Consider the following 19,164-nt stretch of genomic DNA (forward strand, 5'->3'; position numbering starts at 1 on the left):
ACAGGCAGTTTTCAATGGCAAACAAAACACAGAACACGATGTGATGTTTAAGCTTTCGGTGCAATGGAAGTCGTCTATGTATGAATCTCACGTGATGAATCACATATACAGCAAAATGTCAGGCAGGTCAGCTCTGCTCAGTGGTCAGGTGAGGTGCTGCCGCTTGTATCTGAAACAATGAGAAACTATCTCCACACCTCAACAACACTATACCCTAAGCTGACTGAGGGAATCCGGACCAACGAGGTATATTCGTCTTCGACTACTCTTGTACCGGAAGACTACTACTCCTTTATAAGCTGTTCTTGGAATGCCATCCTGAAAAACAGAGAAAACAGACATACATGAATCATCACACACTAAAAAAACAGAGAAGTCCAAAGAAAATTATAGACCATTCACGGGGCTGATGTCTATCTAGATCAAAACTGCAAACTGAAACATTTTCTACTAGACCTAACAATCACCACTGAAAACATCAGACACAAAATTGTCACTTGACCTACTTTGACAAGAGCATTATTTATGAATAAAAATGGGGTCAAAGAAGTAAACCTTCCATTCTTCAAATATTCCAAATTGACGAGCTATCCGCTCAAAGTCTTCCTGATCGTTATACTGGATCCTTACATCCGCATCCATATTGTGGGCTTTCAACGCGGCATCAGATCCATGGAGAGGGGTGGCACTAGCGACGTCTTTCCCAAATTGGATCAGGAACTTGTCCTGGTGTTGCCAACATAAATATTAGGCATTTGCTGCAAACTACTGTTTCAAAGTCCAAACAAATTCTTACCTCCTTGAGGTAGCTCAGGTCCTCAGAATTCCACTTGATCTATAGCCACAAAGAAGGAAGAGGTAAAATGGTAAATCTCTGCACTAAAGAATTTGCAACAGTTAAGCAAAACAAAAGGTGATGGAAGGTTTGCATACATGGGCATCATTTAGCTTGATTGGTTCCAAGTACTGTCTGAAGAATTGCCCCATGCTTGACCCCTGAAAAGGAGGTATGAAAATCTATTAGTGTAAATTCAAGTCATCCATACTTACTGGCTCAAAGACTAAATTACTATCCAGTGGCTACTAGTGTGCAGAAATGTGGTAATTTTTGCATTGATGAAGTAGCCAACATACATGTTCGCCAAAATTGTATGTTCTGCAGACTTCCGGGCGAATAAATTGCCGGTCTCTGTGTACCTCTTTTAGCCTCACCCAGTCATCCCAATAAGTAAAGTCTTGTTAAGGAAGAAATATATGGTAGATGGAAAATATTGTATATGCTAATATAAAAATTAGTAGGCAACAGTAAAGATATGCTTTGGGCCACTTAGGTGACAGCTCAATCCATGTAGGCTTTGTTAACATCCATCCAAGTCCAGGAAAGAAATCCGACCGGTAAAGAGCTTCTGCAAAATGTTTATGTAGGAAAATGAGTAGCTTTCCCTATTAATGCAGAACAGAACTTTTATACAGGTCTATCAGAGTACTAACTTGGGTCGTAAACAAATTGCTTTTGTCCATTGTCATTCCAGGAAGAAACGGCCATGATTGTCCTTCAATACCACAGTGACAGGAATAGCAGCAAAGCAATTAGATACATTGCAGATGAAATCCTTGGCTTTCCAACTATAATTAATATATAATATACAACATACTTATCGTTATCAAGTAATTTAGCTGCAGCCTCGAAGTAGTCAAAAAAATCAGGGGCGATCTCCATATCATCTATTAGCAAATTATTAACCATAAATGGGATGGAAAGAAGACAGATCAAAGAACAAAATAGTTATAAGAGCATCCAAGGTGTAACACCTTCCAGAATTATTACTCGCGCAAAGTTGTGTTTGATGAATAGCTCATCCAAGGCCCATTTGTAATGTTCTGAAATAAGAAAGTTATCAGGACAAGGATCAGTGGTATCATCACTATCTTCAATCAGCATACATCAATCAAGGAGGACCACCTACTGGCTATCTTGTAATATGCTATCAACTCTCCTGGCCTTTCAGTGCGCACAGGTTCAAGATCTAAATGCTGCAACACATACCACTGAGAGTCTTAGCTGAAAAATATTTCCCATGTTTCTTACAAATATCGGACTGCTGCATGCCTATGTTATGTGGAGGGGGGAAGCTACAATCATTCAAAATCACTATAAAAGTACACATGTGATAATATGTTTACAATCATTTCATAACAGCAGGAAATATTGTATTCGTGGTTTCATTCTCTATTAGCGCTGAAGGCAGAGAACAAGATTTTCTCTTTTTTGCAATAACACTTCATTGCTAGACTTCAATCTGCACTCTGGCACTTTATGACAGCATACACTGATGATTATCCTACCACTTCCACTCCATGACATGGTTGTTACTCTACATATGGCCATTTGGTTTTTCAGGAGCTAGCATACCCGTTATTTTATCTAAACTAAATTGTAATGATAATTTGTCAACTAAATACAAGTTCAGTACTGTCAACTGAGCAGTCACCTCAGTGAGCTGCCATCCCTTCCCGTTGATTCTCTATATATGGATTTTATTACCTTTGCCATACTATTTCATATTGGACCAATTCCACTGCCCCATTCCAGAACAGCATAGGGTCACTACTCACTACAGTACAGTGGCATCAAGCTTCCCTTTCAAACAATACATCCACAAGTTTGGGGTATGATTATGGCCTTGCTTCTCACTGCTCAGTTTATATCCATTGGACCTAGAGTTTCCCTGATATGACTCATGGATCTTAAAGTTCAAGGGCAACCTCAATCTAGGTCCACTTAAAACCTCTTGGCAGGCTACAGTTTCTTCCTTTCTTTTTAACCCCTCTTTTGCAACATATCATCTTATGTAGTTACTTGGAAAAGGTCCTCAGACAATACTCCAGCTATGCTTGCAATATTACAGAAGTATATTTCTTCTTATTTTTAGGCAAATAAGTGTAGAGGAAGAAAGAGTTCCACACCTGCATATATGTTATTTCATTATAACTCAAAGCTTTTTTCTTCACTTCTCCATTTATTCCATCCTGCAATTACAATGAGCAATGGAAAAAAATCCACAAACTTAGAGAGACTGAGAGCAAGAACTGAAATTGCTAAGACCAGTACCTGAGATATAAATAGTGGAAACTTTGAAGCCACTGATGTCTGATACCTGGAAAAATTATTAAGAATCATTAGGTCAGAAGGGTATTATACGAACTTAAGCTACATGGAGCTCACAATGGGATTCATATATGGATTAGGAAGTAAAATGTGTAATTTTCCTTGTGACATCGCATGGACAATTTCTGAGAAAAAGACATTATGCATTCATGCACCATGAGCAGCGTGGCAATTACAATGCAGCATGATTCCATGCATAACTTTCACAGGTGATATCGACTGAGTGGGTTTTGGCACCAACTTAGGAGTTAGAAAAAACAATAACAGACCAAAAAAAATCTGGATTCTGAAAATAAAGGAATGAAGGCACAAAGCATACTTCAGGATAGATTCAACTGTCCTTTGCAAATAGTCTGGTCGATTGCAAGCCATTACAACAACAGCAGCAACAGGAGCCTGCTTATAGAAACAGATCATATTAGTCAAATATAGCAGAGGAATGCTAGCAATATTAGCACTGTACAAACCACATTGTTGTTTACTAAGGTCTGCACGCTCCTTTCTGCATCCAAAAGAAATGTTGAAGAAATAGTTAGAAACAAAAAGTAGCATGTGGTAAAGTAAAATCACAATGACGGGTTAAATATGTAGATGGCAGCTGGGAGGATTGAGATCATACGATGGGTCATCTTTATGTTTGAGAAAATTAGTTCAGCACGTTGCGAATGGGTGTAAACTGAAAGGCACTACCACATATGAGAATGGCATGTGGGACCCAGAGCCACACGCCAGTGACATGTCAAATGGTAATGAGAAACATAACCTCTATATTTGGGGTAGATGGGAGGATTATGAAACTATTATTTTGTATTCAACGTGAAGATGACAACTAGAATGATATGTACGGTCCTGATGTTCCACTATTATATTTTGGGCATTTATGAATGATTGTTTAACTAAACAACTGACTAACTGATGGATTGACATCATTTTCGTAGTTCCATTTTTTTTTAAAAAAAATAAGTAGTTGTAAAAATATTTCCAGAAGACATACTAATTTTCAGTTCTATTGGTTATAGGAAAAAAAACATGTGAATTTCAAGAAGAAACATCGGGTCATATGTTGTTGTGTTGTCAACCATGCATGTCACATGGAGGTCGATGTGCATGAGGCTCCAGTATGAGTATCACAAGGTTAGGTTTTAATGGAAACATTAGGAGGCGCGAGAAAAATCAAGTAACGTAGCAAACACTTGGTAGCAGGAACAGTTGTGGCTGAAATCCATAGGTGAAAGATAAGAAAGGTCATTTTCATACTTTCGAGATCTTGGATTAAAATCTTGAGGTGTACACGTTCTTCGTCTTGGCGTATCTTCATCTCTGTTGTTACCAAAACATGAGAGACACAACATTTATAGGTCGCGAATAGTAGAGGCAAGGCTTAAATTAGTGTGATAAATGTGTGGTACCTTCCAACGCGACAATCTTCTCCTGCTGAGAGCTGACTTGATCGATCAAGGAGCGGAGTTGACTGGTGCATTGGTTTTCGGATTTTTCCTAAATTGCAATTAGTGAGTTTGAGCAGACCAAAAATATATACTCCCTCCGTTTCAAAATGTTTGACACAGTTGACTTTTTAGCACATGTTTGACCGTTCGTCTTATTAAAAAAATGTGAAATATGTAAAACTATAAGTGTACATGAAAGTATATTTAACAATGAATCAAATGATATGAAAAGAATAAATAATTACTCAAATTTTTTGAATAAGACGAATGGTCAAACACATACTAAAAAGTCAACGGTGTCAGACATTTTGAAACGGAGGGAGTATATTGAGATGGGGGGGGGTAGAGAGACTGACTGCTTGTGCGAGGCGGTCGGCGTAGTGGGACTGAGTAGAAAAAAGGCGGACCTGAAACAAGGAGAAAGAAGCCATTATGTGTAGTGAGAGAGTAGTAGAGTGGTGGTTAGGAGAGGGGGGATCCTGATCTGAAGTTGAAGAAGAAGAATCAGATTGTGATAGGCATAGGCATACTTGGATGTAGATGAAGGCTGCAGCGGCGGCGACGAGGAGGATGCGGAGGTCGCAGGGGCTCCGCGCCATCTCTTGGATCTCCCCCAACACTAGTCTAGTAGCCTTTGATTTGGGATGGGATGTTGGGGAGAAAGGGGAGGAGGAGGAGGCTACTACTTGGTAGTGGGCAGGGCAGAGCAGGTGAGCTCGCAATTGGATCTGCACCTGCACCGTACCTGCACTTCTTCTTCTTCTTATTCTTGTGCGGTCCGGAGGAAGTGGAGGTGGATCAGGTGGAGGAAGACGCCGCCTGCGCCACCGCCGCCGCCTGCGCGAAGGAAGAGTTGAGCGGGCGGTGCGGCGCGAATAGATGGATGGCGGCGGAGGAGGGGAGTGGGTCGGCGCCGGAGCCGACGCGGAGAGACGGGCGACGTCGCCTCCCTCCTCAACAGGGGAAGTGCGCGATTTGGGCGTGGGAGAAAGGAGAGAATTAGGCAGGGTTATTTTGGTCTAGAGAAAAAAATAAAATAGAAGTAATAGGCCTAATCCAGACCCAGCAACAAGAAATGCAGTTCGGTCATGAGCTCTTCCTCCTCGTCCTATGCATATAGCGTATAGGTTGTATTTAGAATTTAGAGACGACTACTTGGGCGATGCGAGGCGCATTGCAACACAATCGCAGAGGCGGCGACTTGACGACTCCCTCTCGCTCTAGGGTTTCCTCCCCTCCCTATCGTGAACCGCCACCCCACCCCCTCCTCCAGCGGGCTTCGCCATGTACGGTCACCTCCTCCTCCTCTTCCTTCTCTCTTATCCCTGCAATTCCATCCCGCCGATTCATCCATTGCTTTCTTTTTTTTTCTACAATACTACGAATCCACGCTTACTTGCTTGCTTATGCGATCTCATCAATTTCTCGATTCTTTTAGGGACAATTTCTTAGTCCCCATCTAAAAGTAGGTCACTTTGCTTTGCTATCATAATATGATATGATATGATATCATATGCCTAGTATTTAGGATACATGTACGTCCCCCCCTCCCTACAAAACCAAACCCCTCCCCCAAAAAATAAATAAATCAGAGGCAGTAATAGCTGACTTACATCCAAATTGATAACTGCACCAATGTGGTTTGTAAGATTATTTTCTAATGATATGTGTTATCTAGTAGTTTGAGCATTTCATAAGCTGTCAACATTTAATTAGTTTTTGTTTATGACCACTAATGCGTTCGCATTTCGACTCCATTCACCTTTTTTAGCCTTAAGTCCTGTTTAGATTACTGGTATTTCTTATCTGCGCGGTTTTCTTTATGTTTGGGTTATTTTATATGAAATGGGGATTGAGAGATGGGGGGATCTTCTCCTCTCTTTTTTTTTCTTTTCTCTTTTTGGGACTCTGGATTATCTGAAGGGCAATGATGGGCAATGATGGGAGGGGGGGAGGGGGGTTTGGATGGGTAGGAGGGATCAAAGAGGCTACGAATGATGGAATCCAATCCATACTTCGCAGTGACCGCAGGCAGTCCCTTGGATGTATCAAAGAGGGCCAGGATGATGGAACCAACCCCTCTCTATTTTTGGAGCCATGGGCAACAGTGCTGCTGATGGCACCAATGCCTTCTACTAGCCCTACCAGGCCAACTTACCTAGTGCAGGAGCTAATAGTGCCATCCAGAACTTTTCAGGGGTCCGTCTACTAGGGCTCCCCTTTGACTGCGGCGATCTTGACATTTGCAAGTTCTTTGTTGGGCTGGACATAGTGGACTGCCTCTTGGTTCACAAGAATGGCTGCTTCACCGACGAGGCTTTTGTCGTCTTCCCATCAGCCATGCAAGGAGAGTTTGCACTGCACCGCAACCGGTAGAACATGGGCAGGAGGTATGTTGAGGTGTTTAGATGCAAGAAGCAAGAGTATTACAGCTCAATAGCTGCTGAGGTGAACCAAGACGGCTTTTTCGACTCAAAGTATCGTCACTCCCCACCTCCTCCACGGCCCAAGAAACCAGCTGAAGACGAGCAACATGGAATATATTGAGGTCCCATTCTTTTCTCCAACAAAAGTCGGATGAAGATTAAGATTTTTGTGGTAGGCTTTTCAAACTGCTAAACGGTGTGTTTCGTGCGAAAACTTTCTATATGAAAGTTGCTCTAAAATATTATATTAATCTATTTTTCAAGTTTATAATAATTAAAACTCAATCAATCATACGTTAATACCACCTCGTTTTACGTAAAAAACTTAATCTTCATCTTCAAGAGAAAAGAACACCACCTGATGTGCTCAAGCTCCGTGGCCTGCCCTACTTTACTACCGCTGAAGACATCATCAAGTTCTTTGTAGAGTATGAGTTGACGGAGGAAAATGTGCACACCGCGTACCGTCTAGATGGGAAGGCCCTCTATGGAGTTCTCAACAACAGGGGTTGCGAAGACAGCCATATGCAAGGACAAGATGACCATTGGGACAAGGTACATGGAGCTGTTCCCATCAACCCCAGAGGAGGCCAGCAGGACAAAATCACGATTCACGAGCCAGGCAATGAACTATTTGATCCAGGCATCTACTTTGCCCTGGCCTTGAGCAGCTGTGTTCCAGTTTAGCTTTCACTTTGCATGCTTAGGGCAGTCCCAACCCATAATGTCTATAAGTAATGTCTATAGTGCCATGTCAATAAGACATCACAATAGAAACTACACCCCACAACCCATGATTTCTTAGAGTGGGCCATTAATAAATACATCATCTCTCTTCTCTGCCAATCATATTTATTCTTCGCCTATTATGAAGACATTATTCTCTCCCAATGCAAAACTTGATAGTGTCTAGTGCATAGGTTCTCGTGTTGAAGCTGTGTCTTGCATGAGACCCAGTTTCTTCCACTCTTCACTCTCTCTCTCTTAATTAATATAGTGCCACATAAGTTAAAAGTCCTACATGACAATGTAGTTAACGCTATAGACACCATATTAGGTGGAGGGTTTGGACTGCCCTTAAACTATATCCCTCGCCTTTAGGTTTGTGTGTGTTTAATAAGTATGCATCGTGTTGCTACCCTGCCACAAACCGTTGGTGTGGTGACTTTATAAGAAACCGAATTACATTTTTTAAAAGAAGTGGTGTATTATAAGATGCCTGCGCTTGTAACAGCAGTTGCGCCTTGTTGGATGCATTTTGTATGGCAATGGCATGATCACGGAAGAGGATTTTGATCCCTCTCGAGGGGATATCCTCTCGTTGTTTGCATGTCACTCAAATGGTTATAAAAAATTTGAAAAAAAATTAAGAAAATGTATTAATATGTGATATATCACTCCACAAAACATGCAAGTAAAAATTCAACTTCTACATCTCGCAACGAAAAAAATAAATTTAACTCTGAATATACGTTAACTAGCTGTTATTCAATTTGTTTTTTTCGTTACGAGATGTAGAAGTTGAATTTGAACCTGTATGTTTATGGAGTGTTATATCACATGTTAATACACCTTCCCATTTTTTTTAAATTTTTTTATAACCATTTAAGTGACATACAAAGAACGAGGGAATATCTCCTCGAGGGATTAAAACAGTTTCCCCATGATCACTGTGTTTCCTTGTGAGTTTGCGACAGATGTTCTTTTTGGTGAAGCAGGGGATGAAGCTCGCCTCCACTTTATAACTCTGTTCCAAAAGTTTGTTATTGTTATACTGATATATAGCTTACAAAAATAATCTGATCTATTCTGCCGTGAACACATAATAATGTTCTTGTGAAATTTATGTATCTATATATGTACATATGCCAGCTAACAACACTCAGAAGAATGCCCTGTGCTCTGTCCTGGATGAATTGCGCGTCCTGGGCTGTATCTAAATATAGATGTAGTTTAAGCATCGATCGATCGATTAAGCTGTCTGGTTGCTTAATTAAGAAGAGCCTCGTGTGTCCTCCAAATTTTTGGTTTTGTCGAGTCGAGGATGAAAGCTTTTGTGTTGATGACATGAATGGATAGGATAGATGAATGAAGGAAGGGATGAGCTGCTTCTCGTGGAACCCCAGCCTGCGGTGCTGGCATGGCAGCAATGACGGCGGCAGCCCGTGCAGCCAGGCCGCGCAGGCGGCGTCGGCGGGGGCGGGCGGTGCGAAGAAGTTCACGCTGGCGCAGCTGTCGGCGGCCACGGACGGGTTCCACGAGTCCAACGTTGTCGGCGAGGGCGGGTTCGGCAGGGTGTACAGGGGGCGTCTCGAGGAAGGCGGCCAAGGGCTCGTGGCCGTGAAGCAGCTCTGCCACGGTGGCGCGCAGGGAACCCGCGAGTTCCTGGTGGAATGCATGATGCTCATGATGCTGCACCACCCCAACCTCGTCTCCCTCGTCGGCTACTGCGCCGACGCCGGCGAGCGCCTCCTCGTCTACGAGTTCCTGCCACGCGGCAGCCTCGACGCGCACCTCTTCGGCAGGAGGCCGCAGGAGCCCCCGCTGGCGCTGGGGTGGGCGGCGCGCGTCAGGATCGCGGTCGGCGCGGCCAGGGGGCTTCGCTACCTGCACGAGGTGGTGACGCCGCCGGTGATCTACCGCGACCTCAAGGCGTCCAACATCCTGCTCGACGACGACCTCAACCCCAGGCTGTCGGACTTTGGCCTCGCCAAGCTGGGCCCCGTCGGCGACGACACCCACGTGTCCACGCGCGTCATGGGCACCTACGGCTACTGCGCGCCCGACTACGCCATGAGCGGCAAGCTCAACGTCAAGTCCGACGTCTACAGCTTCGGCGTCGTGCTCCTCGAGCTCATCACTGGACGCAGGGCCTTCGACGCCGCCTCCTCCGACTCGGAGTCGGAGGACCACCAGCGCTTCCTCCTCCTCCGGGACTGGGCGCGCCCCTACCTCGCCGGCGACCGCAAGAGGTGCTTCGCCCTGGCCGACCCGGCGTTGCAGGGCCGCTACCCCCGCCGCGCCTTCTACCAGCTCGCCGTCGTCGCCTCGCTCTGCCTCCGCGACAACCCCAACCTCCGCCCCTCCATGACAGACGTCACCCGAGCCCTCGACCACGTCGCCTCCCAGTCCCAGCCATGGGAAGACAAGCAAAGAGCCACCACCACCACGCCTCCTCCCAACTCCCAACCTTAATTCCTCCATCTGCTCATTCTAGCTACTAGTTGCCTAGCTCTCTCTCTCTCTCTCTCTCTTGGTTGGATTCCCATGTTATGTTCCCCCTTAATTTGGAAGGCCATGGGTGATTTCACTGATTGATTTTCATCATTTTCTTAGTTGCTCTTCATGTATATATATTAACCTTTAACAACTCGCTTGTACACATTTTTAGGTACAAAAACAAAAACATTAATTTTCAATTTAGAACTCCCTCCAATGTTAACAAACTATTATACATTGCTTTTTAGTACTCCCTCCAATGCTCCAATCGAATAAATTTGACAGGGATCAAAATTAATTTAATTTAAGTTGTATTTGGTACCAAGATATGCTGCCCATGTAGTGTAACAAGTAAGAAGAGGAGTGGAAACGAAAAATATGGCGACGGCGGGCGTGGTGGTGGAGGAGGCGGTCCGGCGGTACGCGGGCGGCAAGCCGGCGGCGCTCCTCCCGGCGTTGTTGGGGCTCCTGTCCAGGCAGCAGCCATCATCAGGCTGGGCTCGCGCTCTGGCCTCACAGCTCCACGCTGACGTCGCCAAGCGGCCTCTCTCCGCCGCCGCCTCCAACTCCCTCCTCTGCTACTACCTCCGCTCCTCGCGCCTCGATCTCGCGCTCCACCACCTGCGCTGCCGCTCCACGCCCAGGGATTCTCTAACCTACAATACCCTCCTCAACCACCTCCCTGCCTCCTCCTCCTCCTCCACCACCTTCCGCCTCTTCCGCTTCGCCATGCGCCACGCCCACGCTGCCTTCCACCCCAACATCGCTTCCCTCCTCTCCCTCCTCCGCGCCTCCTCCTCCTATTCCGACCACTTCCTCCACATGATCCACGCCTATCTTCTCAAGACGCCCGCCTCCATTCACACGCCTGTCGCCAACTCCCTGCTCTCCCTCTACGCCACTTTGGGGGATTTCGCCTCCGCCGCGATTCTGTTCGGCGAAATGCCCGACCGAGACGTTGCGTCCTGGACCTCCATGATCGGGGCCTGCCTGGGATCCGGCTACGCCGATCAAGCCCTACGCCTCTTCAGGGAGATGCTCGCTGACGGCGCGCTGCAGCCGGACGGTGTCGTGGCCGTCGTGGTTCTGCGCGCGTGCGCCATGCTGGAGGATGTCAGGGCCGGAGCCTCCGTGCATGCCGTCGCCACGCGCCGGGGCTTGCAAGGGGATCTCTTCGTGGACAACTCGCTCGTTGACATGTACGCCAAATGTCTCGATCTGCGGTCCGCGAGGAAGGTGTTCGACCTTATCGCCGTCAAGAACGTGGTGTCCTGGAACACCATGCTCTCAGGCCTCGTGCACGCTGGCAGCTACCCCGAGGCGCTCCATCTGCTGGCCTTGCAGATTGGGGTGGTGGGCGACGAGACGACGCTTGCGGTGCTGCTGCAGCTGTGCAAGAAGAAGAGGCTAGGGGGTCAGGCAGCCAGGTCGGTCCATGGCGCGGCCATCAGGAGGCGGCTCTTGTCGATGGCTCTGCTGAACGCGTTGCTGGATGCCTACGGCAAGTGCGGCCTCGTGGAGGACGTGCTGAGGCTCTTCCAAGGGATGCGCGAGAGGAACGTGATAACCTGGAGCACAGTCATCGCCGCCTGCGCTCACAACGCCCGGCCACACGCCGCGATGGCATGCTTCGTGGCGATGCTGGTGACTGGGGAGCGCCCCAACTCGATCACGGTGCTGAGCCTTGTGGAGGCCTGCGGCAGCTGCGCGGAGATGTGGGCGTCGAGACGCGCCCACGGCGTGGCCGTCAGGAGCGGATTGGGGTTTGAGCTGGCAGTGGGCAACGCGCTGGTCCACATGTACGGGAAGTGCGGCGAGCTGGGCGCGTCGGCGAGGGTGTTCGACACGATGCCCGTCAAGGACGTGCTCACCTGGAACTCCATGATCGGGGCGCTGGGGATGAACGGGCGCGCACGGGACGCCCTTGCGCTCCTGCACAGGATGGAAGCGGAAGGTGATGAGGTGAGGCCAAACGGCGTCACGATGCTGGCCGCTCTGTGGGCATGCGCTCATGGAGGGCTGGTTGAGGAGGGGATTGGGTGCTTGGAAAGCATGGCGCGGCAGTCGCTGCAGCCTCGGGTGGAGCACGTGTCGTGCGTGGTGGACATGCTGGCGCGCGCGGGGGACCTGGACGGCGCGGCGGAGATTGTGAGGAGGAGCAGTGGCGGTGGCAGCCCGGCGGCGTGGAGCGCGCTGCTTAGCGCGTGCAGGAGGCGCGGGGATGGCGGCGGCGGCGAGGTGGGGCGAAGCGCGGCGGCCCGCGTGCTGGAGCTGGAGCCGGGCAAGTCGGCGGGGTATCTCATGTCCATGGGTATGGGTTTAGGCAAGGGGTGGGCGGCAGGGATGCGGTGGGCGATGAGGGAGAAGGGAGTGAAGGTGGAGAGCGGCCACAGCGTGGTGCAGCACGCCGGCGGAAGCGAGCGGTTCGTATGGTGGGACGGAGCGCACCCACGGCGAGCGGAGGTGTACGCCATGCTGCACCTCCTGCACCGCCACATGAAGCACCACCATACAGATGCAGACATACAGTACATATGCCAATGCCAAGTTGACAACAATTAACCCAATTAAAAAAAAAGGCTTGCCTTTTGTTGGTCCCTCCCGGCTCTATGCGCTGCCTCATCCATTTCTGATTTCTCCTTTCTCCCCTCGAGTCTGATCCTCCCACTACCAACGTCCACCGGCACCGCAACTTGCTGTCCTCTCCTGCCGGCTGGTCCAGCTCCATCTCTCTTCTTGCTCTGCCTCCCCCTTCAATTTAATTGATTCCTCCATCCAGATTTCGAGATCGAGATGAAGGCAGTGATGATGCACCACCATCACGCGGCACGCCCTGCGCGCTGTCCAAGGCCTATCTCTTCCTCCTCCTCCTCAGCCCTGTTGGGTAGCAGACCAACCAGAGTCTCCTCCCCATCAAACCTGCCAAAGTTGCTCATAAACCGGCGACACATCACCCCTCTTGCCACCAATGCTCCCCATGCTGTTGCTGAAGATGATGGCGCCATCTCTTTTGCTAATGCAACGCCAACGGAGCCTCCCATGTAATTTCCAGTTTCCTACTTTTATTTACTTGCCTACCCACATGCTTGCGCCCTTTGCATTTGCTGTCTACATTTACTATAATCTTTACATTTCGGAGGTGCATGACATATTTTACCCTTTCATAACCATCCAACGAATAAACAACCAGTGACTTGCGTCCCGGGGGTGTCAGAAATGAGCTAATTCTTCTAGCTCTACCAGCAGTTCTTGGCCAAGCTATTGATCCATTGGCGCAATTGATGGAGACTGCATATATTGGTAGATTAGGTAGGTACCTACTGGACCTGCTATATCCTATATTTTTAAGTGTTCTTTTCTTAATGGTTTATCAATCGGCAAATAGGTAGATACCTGCACCATCATTGTCTACACTAATACTCTATAATTCATGCTGTTTGTTTCTTTTATATTATGTAACTAATTCAAACAGCACCAAAAATGATGTTCTAGGTATTATGGCGCTTGCCCTTCATAAAGTAGCTCTTGGGAGTGCTGAATTATAGCCATCCTTACTGCATGAAAGCAAGCTGTCCCTTCTTTTGCCATTCATCCTTCTTTTTCATATATTCTGAAGGGGCTCTGGAGCTAGCATCAGCTGGTATTGGTGTGTCGGTTTTTAATATCGTGTCTAAGATTTTCAACATTCCACTGTTGAGCATTGCAACCTCATTTGTGGCAGAAGACATTTCCAAGAATGCTAGCAAGCATTCAAGTTCAGGTAGCAGCAGCATATATTAAATAAATATTCCATTTCTCACATATTTATAAATTTTTTTTGTGCACTTGCTTCAACATTCAAGCAATAAAACCTGACTTGTGGTTATGTTGCAGGCAAATTGGAGCTGTCATCTGTATCTTCTGCATTGGTCTTAGCTGCTGGAATCGGTACAATTGAAGCATTGGCATTGTTCCTAGGATCAGGATTGTTTCTTAAACTAATGGGCGTGTCACCTGTATGTTTTGGATTACGATGCCTATTCTTGTCTGCGATCTTTGTTTTGTAGGGAATACTGTCGTTTTTATGTGCACTTTTGGACAATGGGTCACTAATTTGATTCAACAATTAGTTTTCAATTGTTGGAATTGTCAGGATATCTCAACTTAGTGCTTTTGCAGGCCTCACCAATGCATAAACCTGCAAAACTTTTCCTTTCATTGAGAGCTTTGGGAGCACCTGCAAATGTGATTATGTTAGCAGTTCAGGGAATATTTCGTGGATTCAAGGATACTAAGACTCCTGTATTTTTTATAGGTAACTTCCAAGAACTACTCTTCATCAACCACATGATTACATTGGTTTGCATTAGTTATATTCCTTTTAGCAGTCCTAGCAAATATTTTGTGGAATCACAATAATGTTTCCAATATCTTTTTTTTCCATTTTCCACAATAAAGGGCATACTTTACGTCCAGTTTCATTTGATTCCAGACTCTTCTCTGATATCAAATATCTCTCATATTACACTATATGATGTCTGTACCATGTTCTTTTAAAACATGTAGGTTTGGGAAATCTTTCAGCTGTAGTGCTTCTTCCTTTACTTATTTACGTCTTTCGGCTTGGCATAACTGGAGCTGCAATTTCTACAGTTGCATCACAGTAAGTTCTATATTGATACCTAGCCCCATGGAATCCAAGTAAAACAACAAAGGTAAAAAAAGGGAATATTTTATATGAATATAGCAGCAAATAACTCAGTTTGGTTCCAAATACCAACTGTTTTTACTTATAGACATGTTTCTAAAATAATGAAATGCAGCAGAAAATAAACTTTAGCTTTCCTTTTGTTTTTCATTTATCAGCAATTCAGCACACACATTTAAATTACCATATGTGATTCTGGTCTTGCCATAACAGTTTGTGGCTGTTAGCACATCATCTGATGTTTATGCAGTTTATTTATTCATATGTTACATATCAAGCATTTTTGCTAGTTACAACTTACAAGTGGAGTTCTAACTTTATTCCGTCCATGACATAGGTACATTATTACAATTTTGCTTCTCCAGTCTCTAAGTAAAAGAGCTGTTCTACTTCCTCCAAGGCTGGACCAGTTAGAGTTTAGCGGATATCTAAAATCTGGTGTCTTTTTCGTTCTTCTATCTCCCCCTCTCTCATTATATTCAATTGTTGTGCATGCTAAATCAGAGTTCTTACACTTTCATTGATCTCAGTGTCTGTTCATTTTGTTCATTCTACAATGTGCGGTTAACTGAAGTTCAGATTTTCTCTCCCAGGGGGCTTTGAGTTCTTTGGGTTAATTTGTCAAAATTTCCAATTCTGGATCCACTATGCATTTAACAATGATACCTTTATCGATAACAAGTTAATTGTAAAGTTTGGTTTTTGAAATAACTTTATATGCAAGAAAAAGGAAAGACTATCGTAGAGTAGATGGTGTAGGTACGGTTACTGCTAGTATATTTTACAGATATGTTGATCAGCTTGTCATTGATAGAGCTTTCATTCATGGGCCATGCCCATTCTGTCCACTAATGAATGGGCTGTTCAGGGAACTTCTATTCTCCATATTGTTTCGTGGTACCATTTATATGTAGTAAAATGTGCTCAATTCTAGGATTTGCAAATATTTGCTGTCATATTATTGGAAAGATAATGCATGTCTATGATATGCATCCTGAGAACCTCCATGTTATAATTTCATACTTCTTATCTTGTTTTTCCTTTTATTGCACTTACCACCATCTATAATTCCATCATCTGTTTTTGAAATGCTTAGGTGGCATGCTGTTAGGAAGAACCCTCTCGATTTTATTAACGATGACCATAGGGACATCAATGGCTGCTCGACAAGGCCCAACAGCTATGGCAGCTCATCAGATATGCTTACAAGTATGGCTTGCGGTATCTTTGCTTGCAGATGCTTTAGCTGTTTCTGCCCAGGTGTGTATCTTTGATTGTACATGGTATCCACACTTTTAAATCGGCTTCATTTCACATACTTCTTTCTTTATAAATTGTAATTTACATCGAGCCCTCAAACTTCTAGCGAATACTACTAATACAAAGATTGTTCCTCTAGCTCAATGATATATCATGATTTGTGCAATCAAAATGTTCAGACTTAAGTTTACTTGCATTTGTAGGCAATGATAGCAAGCTCCTATGCAATATTGGACTACAAGAGGGTCCAGAAGATAGCAATGTTTGCTTTGCAGGTCATGTGTCATTTCTCTGTTTTCTATTGTGAAGCTTTGTTTTTCATGTATTCATAGATGCAATCGCCCTTTCTTGTTAACATAGAAAAATGGAGATTTTCTTGCAGATAGGAGTAGTCAGTGGATTAGCTTTATCCGCTGGCCTGTATACCTCATTCAGTAATATAGCAAGATTATTTACCAGTGACCCTGTGGTCCTAATGGTTGTCAAATCTTGTTCATTGGTACATCTCCCTACTTTATCATTTAGTTATCACATCACATCTATTATTCTAATGTTTTTTCTTCATTTCAGTTTGTATGTGCCAGTCAACCAATTAATGCTCTGGCATTCATATTTGATGGTCTGCATTATGGTGTCTCAGATTTTGATTATGTCGCTCAAGCTACGGTATGGAAACACTTGTCTCTCTTTTTTCTTTACTTTATATTGATTTCTTTGTCATCTTTTGGCTATACAGATTGCTGTTGGGATAATGTCATCATTAGTTTTGTTATATGCTCCATCTGTTTTTGGACTTGCTGGAGTTTGGGCTGGTTTGACAACACTTATGGGATTGCGCATGGCTTCGGGCATTCTCAGGTGATTATATTTCTTGTTTTGTTGTTCTAATCCGGTGTAAAAAGACAAGCATGCATACATGATCTTGCAGTTAAAAATGTTTGCCTTTTTGGGAATGAATATCTTGTGTTGTTCTGTAACCGTAAACCATAGCCATGTAAGTGATCTCTCTCTCTCTCCGTGTGCGCGCGCGCGCGTGTGTGCCCTGCTATTTTATTGAACTAAGTGGATGTGGTTCAACTGTGAAAATGCAAATTATAGTTCTTGCAGACTTGGGAATAAACTTGCTACACATGCCCTATGTTCTAGGTTATTTGGCAATTGATTAGGGTGACTGTATTTGCTAAAAGCACTATGTTAAGTAAGCAATGTGACGTCTATAGCGGTCGAAATATGTTACTGCCACAATAAGTAACATATTTGCATGTTATCTTGAAGATCAACTTATTTTCTATATGAAAGTTGTAACCTTTCAGGGAGCATGTAAACTAATTGACTGTTCAGTGAATTGCCACGCATATTTTGCAGTTTATTTAGGAGAACATAACTAATAGTTTCATGTGGATAGGACAAATTTCTGTTATTTGATGTATATCCATGCACTGGGCAGTATATTGTATAAGGGTATCTTCCCAATTTTCATCACTTTTATGAATATAACAATTGGCGATAAAGAATTTTTAATATTATGTCTGTTTCCCTTTTGGAGCCTTGTATTTCATGTTCTGTAATTGATCTAATGGATGCTCTTTTATGCTTTTATCTTAATAATTTGAGAAATCGCAGGCTTCTATGGAAATCAGGACCTTGGTCATTTTTGCATGAGGAACCCAAAACAGAGGTTTGATGTTCCTATCTTTTACACCCTGGTATTAGTTTATAAATTGTCTTGTCCTCTGCATTATAATTTTTTTTCTTGGGTAAGGCTCTTAACTTAAGAGGTATAGTGTCAAATCAATGCAAATTACGATAACCTGTTAAATTTGCCCGCCGTCATTTGTTGAGTATCACACGCTAGTCAGCTCACCTTAAAAGAAGAATCTGTTAGGGAAATGCAGGAGCAAGGCATTCAGTAGGCTCACTAGCCTACAGTCATGGGGATTCATATTGAGAAAAATATTTTTTTTGAAAGATCCGGTCGTATTGAGAAAAATATGAGATAGCCTATCCCTGTTGATTTGATGATTTGAGGCATGCAACCTAATATGTTGTACTGTTGATTTTTTATGGCCATGCTTGTGAAGGTAGGAGTAATAGAGAAGGGCAGTATCCATATTTTTCTGGTTTTCTTTTCCCCGCATGATTCTGTCGGAGCGGTTTGTGAATGTCATGATAAGTGCAGCCATTGCATAACTCTTGTGCAGCTAGCTGGTTGAAGATGGAGCGGCAACTAAGCAGTCAATACTACGGATTAAATGAACGAGCGGGTGATTCTGTAGGTATTTATGTTCAAGTCGGTCTGCTAGGAGATGCCATTTTTACTTGCTACCAACATTGTTCAATTGCTAGTGTTATTACTATGTGTAGCCGTTTTATTTATTCTAAAGGCTCCCTTGTTTCTTGTGGTGGTTTTCGTTTACTGTGTAAGCCAGTTTGCTGCTGCGTAAACAGCTTGATAAGTTTAGAAGGATAGAGAATTTGCCTTTCTTTAACCTGAGACCACTTCGAATTATTTTTGGAGCAATGTATACTAATACTGTATTATTCAGTTCAAATTGGCCCTACGTAGCATTGTCCTATGAACCGAGAAATACTTATACATACTTTAGCTAGATGAATTCAAACTGCGTGAGCGGAGGACTTTAATAGGCGGGCCGGCAGTAGCGGATAGTCATCATGGATAGTCATCATGCTACTATTAGAAGTGATGAAACCCACGCCCGATTATAAACCGAAGACGGTGAACGAGTGAGGCCGTGTTTAGTTGTAAAGCTTTTCTTTAAACTTCCAACTTTCCATCACATCAAAACTTTTCTACACACACAAACTTTAACTTTTCCGTCACATCGTTCAAATTTCAACCAAACTTTCAATTTTGGCGTGAACTAAACACATCCTAACTCCGGAAAACTGGATTGATTCATAATATAAGGGTATGTGCGGTGTCACGCTGCGCAC

General features: G+C 44.5%; 4 protein-coding genes and 1 pseudogene across 7 annotated transcripts; 4 read left to right on the top strand and 1 right to left on the bottom strand.

The window, feature by feature from the left end:
- Window positions 1–41: 41 nt before the first annotated feature.
- Window positions 42–5,600, bottom strand: LOC4331263 (alpha-1,3-mannosyl-glycoprotein 2-beta-N-acetylglucosaminyltransferase). Of its 2 annotated transcripts, none has more exons than XM_015769131.3 (18): window positions 5,148–5,600; window positions 4,974–5,024; window positions 4,579–4,640; window positions 4,427–4,489; window positions 3,637–3,671; window positions 3,489–3,565; window positions 3,113–3,158; window positions 2,968–3,030; window positions 1,968–2,034; window positions 1,813–1,881; window positions 1,656–1,725; window positions 1,492–1,553; window positions 1,316–1,406; window positions 1,135–1,228; window positions 934–996; window positions 797–835; window positions 556–726; window positions 42–318 (listed from the first exon to the last, which is right to left on the bottom strand). In XM_015769131.3, the coding sequence occupies exons 4-18, from the start codon at window positions 4,485–4,487 to the stop codon at window positions 208–210; spliced, it is 1,119 nt and encodes a 372-aa protein (XP_015624617.1). In that variant the 5' UTR covers window positions 4,488–4,489; window positions 4,579–4,640; window positions 4,974–5,024; window positions 5,148–5,600; the 3' UTR covers window positions 42–207. The 2 variants fall into 2 exon arrangements, with proteins under 2 accessions (XP_015624617.1, XP_015624616.1); XM_015769130.3 differs by having other exon boundaries at window positions 4,579–4,666.
- Window positions 5,601–6,554: 954 nt separating this feature from the next.
- LOC107277822 (uncharacterized) lies at window positions 6,555–7,853 on the top strand (annotated as a pseudogene).
- A 1,156-nt stretch (window positions 7,854–9,009) lies between these two features.
- LOC4331264 (probable serine/threonine-protein kinase PBL7) lies at window positions 9,010–10,466 on the top strand. The gene has a single exon (XM_015769133.3). It carries the CDS (start codon window positions 9,132–9,134, stop codon window positions 10,236–10,238), a length of 1,107 nt encoding a protein of 368 aa, XP_015624619.1. The 5' UTR covers window positions 9,010–9,131; the 3' UTR covers window positions 10,239–10,466.
- A 174-nt stretch (window positions 10,467–10,640) lies between these two features.
- Window positions 10,641–12,824, top strand: LOC136351061 (pentatricopeptide repeat-containing protein At2g17210-like). Its single transcript, XM_066307694.1, has one exon. It carries the CDS (start codon window positions 10,641–10,643, stop codon window positions 12,822–12,824), a length of 2,184 nt encoding a protein of 727 aa, XP_066163791.1.
- A 54-nt stretch (window positions 12,825–12,878) lies between these two features.
- LOC9271665 (protein DETOXIFICATION 45, chloroplastic) lies at window positions 12,879–18,770 on the top strand. 3 transcript variants are annotated; one of them, XM_026023023.2, is made up of 14 exons: window positions 12,879–13,303; window positions 13,453–13,571; window positions 13,755–14,022; window positions 14,136–14,257; window positions 14,421–14,556; window positions 14,808–14,904; window positions 15,287–15,387; window positions 16,046–16,209; window positions 16,413–16,484; window positions 16,592–16,708; window positions 16,780–16,875; window positions 16,946–17,067; window positions 17,833–17,887; window positions 18,411–18,770. In XM_026023023.2, the coding sequence occupies exons 3-14, from the start codon at window positions 13,821–13,823 to the stop codon at window positions 18,420–18,422; spliced, it is 1,296 nt and encodes a 431-aa protein (XP_025878808.1). In that variant the 5' UTR covers window positions 12,879–13,303; window positions 13,453–13,571; window positions 13,755–13,820; the 3' UTR covers window positions 18,423–18,770. The 3 variants fall into 3 exon arrangements, with proteins under 3 accessions (XP_025878808.1, XP_025878807.1, XP_066163389.1); XM_026023022.2 differs by having other exon boundaries at window positions 13,879–14,022; XM_066307292.1 differs by lacking the exon at window positions 13,453–13,571 and having other exon boundaries at window positions 13,879–14,022.
- Window positions 18,771–19,164: the final 394 nt, after the last annotated feature.

This window comes from Oryza sativa, chromosome 2, assembly GCF_034140825.1.
Source record: "Oryza sativa Japonica Group chromosome 2, ASM3414082v1".
In the NCBI taxonomy this organism is placed as follows: Eukaryota; Viridiplantae; Streptophyta; class Magnoliopsida; order Poales; family Poaceae; genus Oryza; species Oryza sativa.

What these genes read in the sequence shown, in the direction of transcription:
- LOC4331263 (XM_015769130.3), bottom strand. Translation starts at nt 5,216, where the DNA reads ATGGCGCGGAGCCCCTGCGACCTCCGCATCCTCCTCGTCGCCGCCGCT. An exon ending in AAATTACTTGATAACGATAA is followed by an intron (nt 1,554 to 1,655) that starts GTATGTTGTATA and finishes GTGGTATTGAAG; the next exon opens with GACAATCATGGCCGTTTCTT. An exon ending in TCACCTAAGTGGCCCAAAGC is followed by an intron (nt 1,229 to 1,315) that starts ATATCTTTACTG and finishes ACAAGACTTTAC; the next exon opens with TTATTGGGATGACTGGGTGA.
- LOC4331264 (XM_015769133.3), top strand. Translation starts at nt 9,132, where the DNA reads ATGAAGGAAGGGATGAGCTGCTTCTCGTGGAACCCCAGCCTGCGGTGC.
- LOC136351061 (XM_066307694.1), top strand. Translation starts at nt 10,641, where the DNA reads ATGGCGACGGCGGGCGTGGTGGTGGAGGAGGCGGTCCGGCGGTACGCG.
- LOC9271665 (XM_026023022.2), top strand. Translation starts at nt 13,056, where the DNA reads ATGAAGGCAGTGATGATGCACCACCATCACGCGGCACGCCCTGCGCGC. An exon ending in TAGCAAGCATTCAAGTTCAG is followed by an intron (nt 14,023 to 14,135) that starts GTAGCAGCAGCA and finishes GTTATGTTGCAG; the next exon opens with GCAAATTGGAGCTGTCATCT. An exon ending in TTGTCAAATCTTGTTCATTG is followed by an intron (nt 16,709 to 16,779) that starts GTACATCTCCCT and finishes TCTTCATTTCAG; the next exon opens with TTTGTATGTGCCAGTCAACC.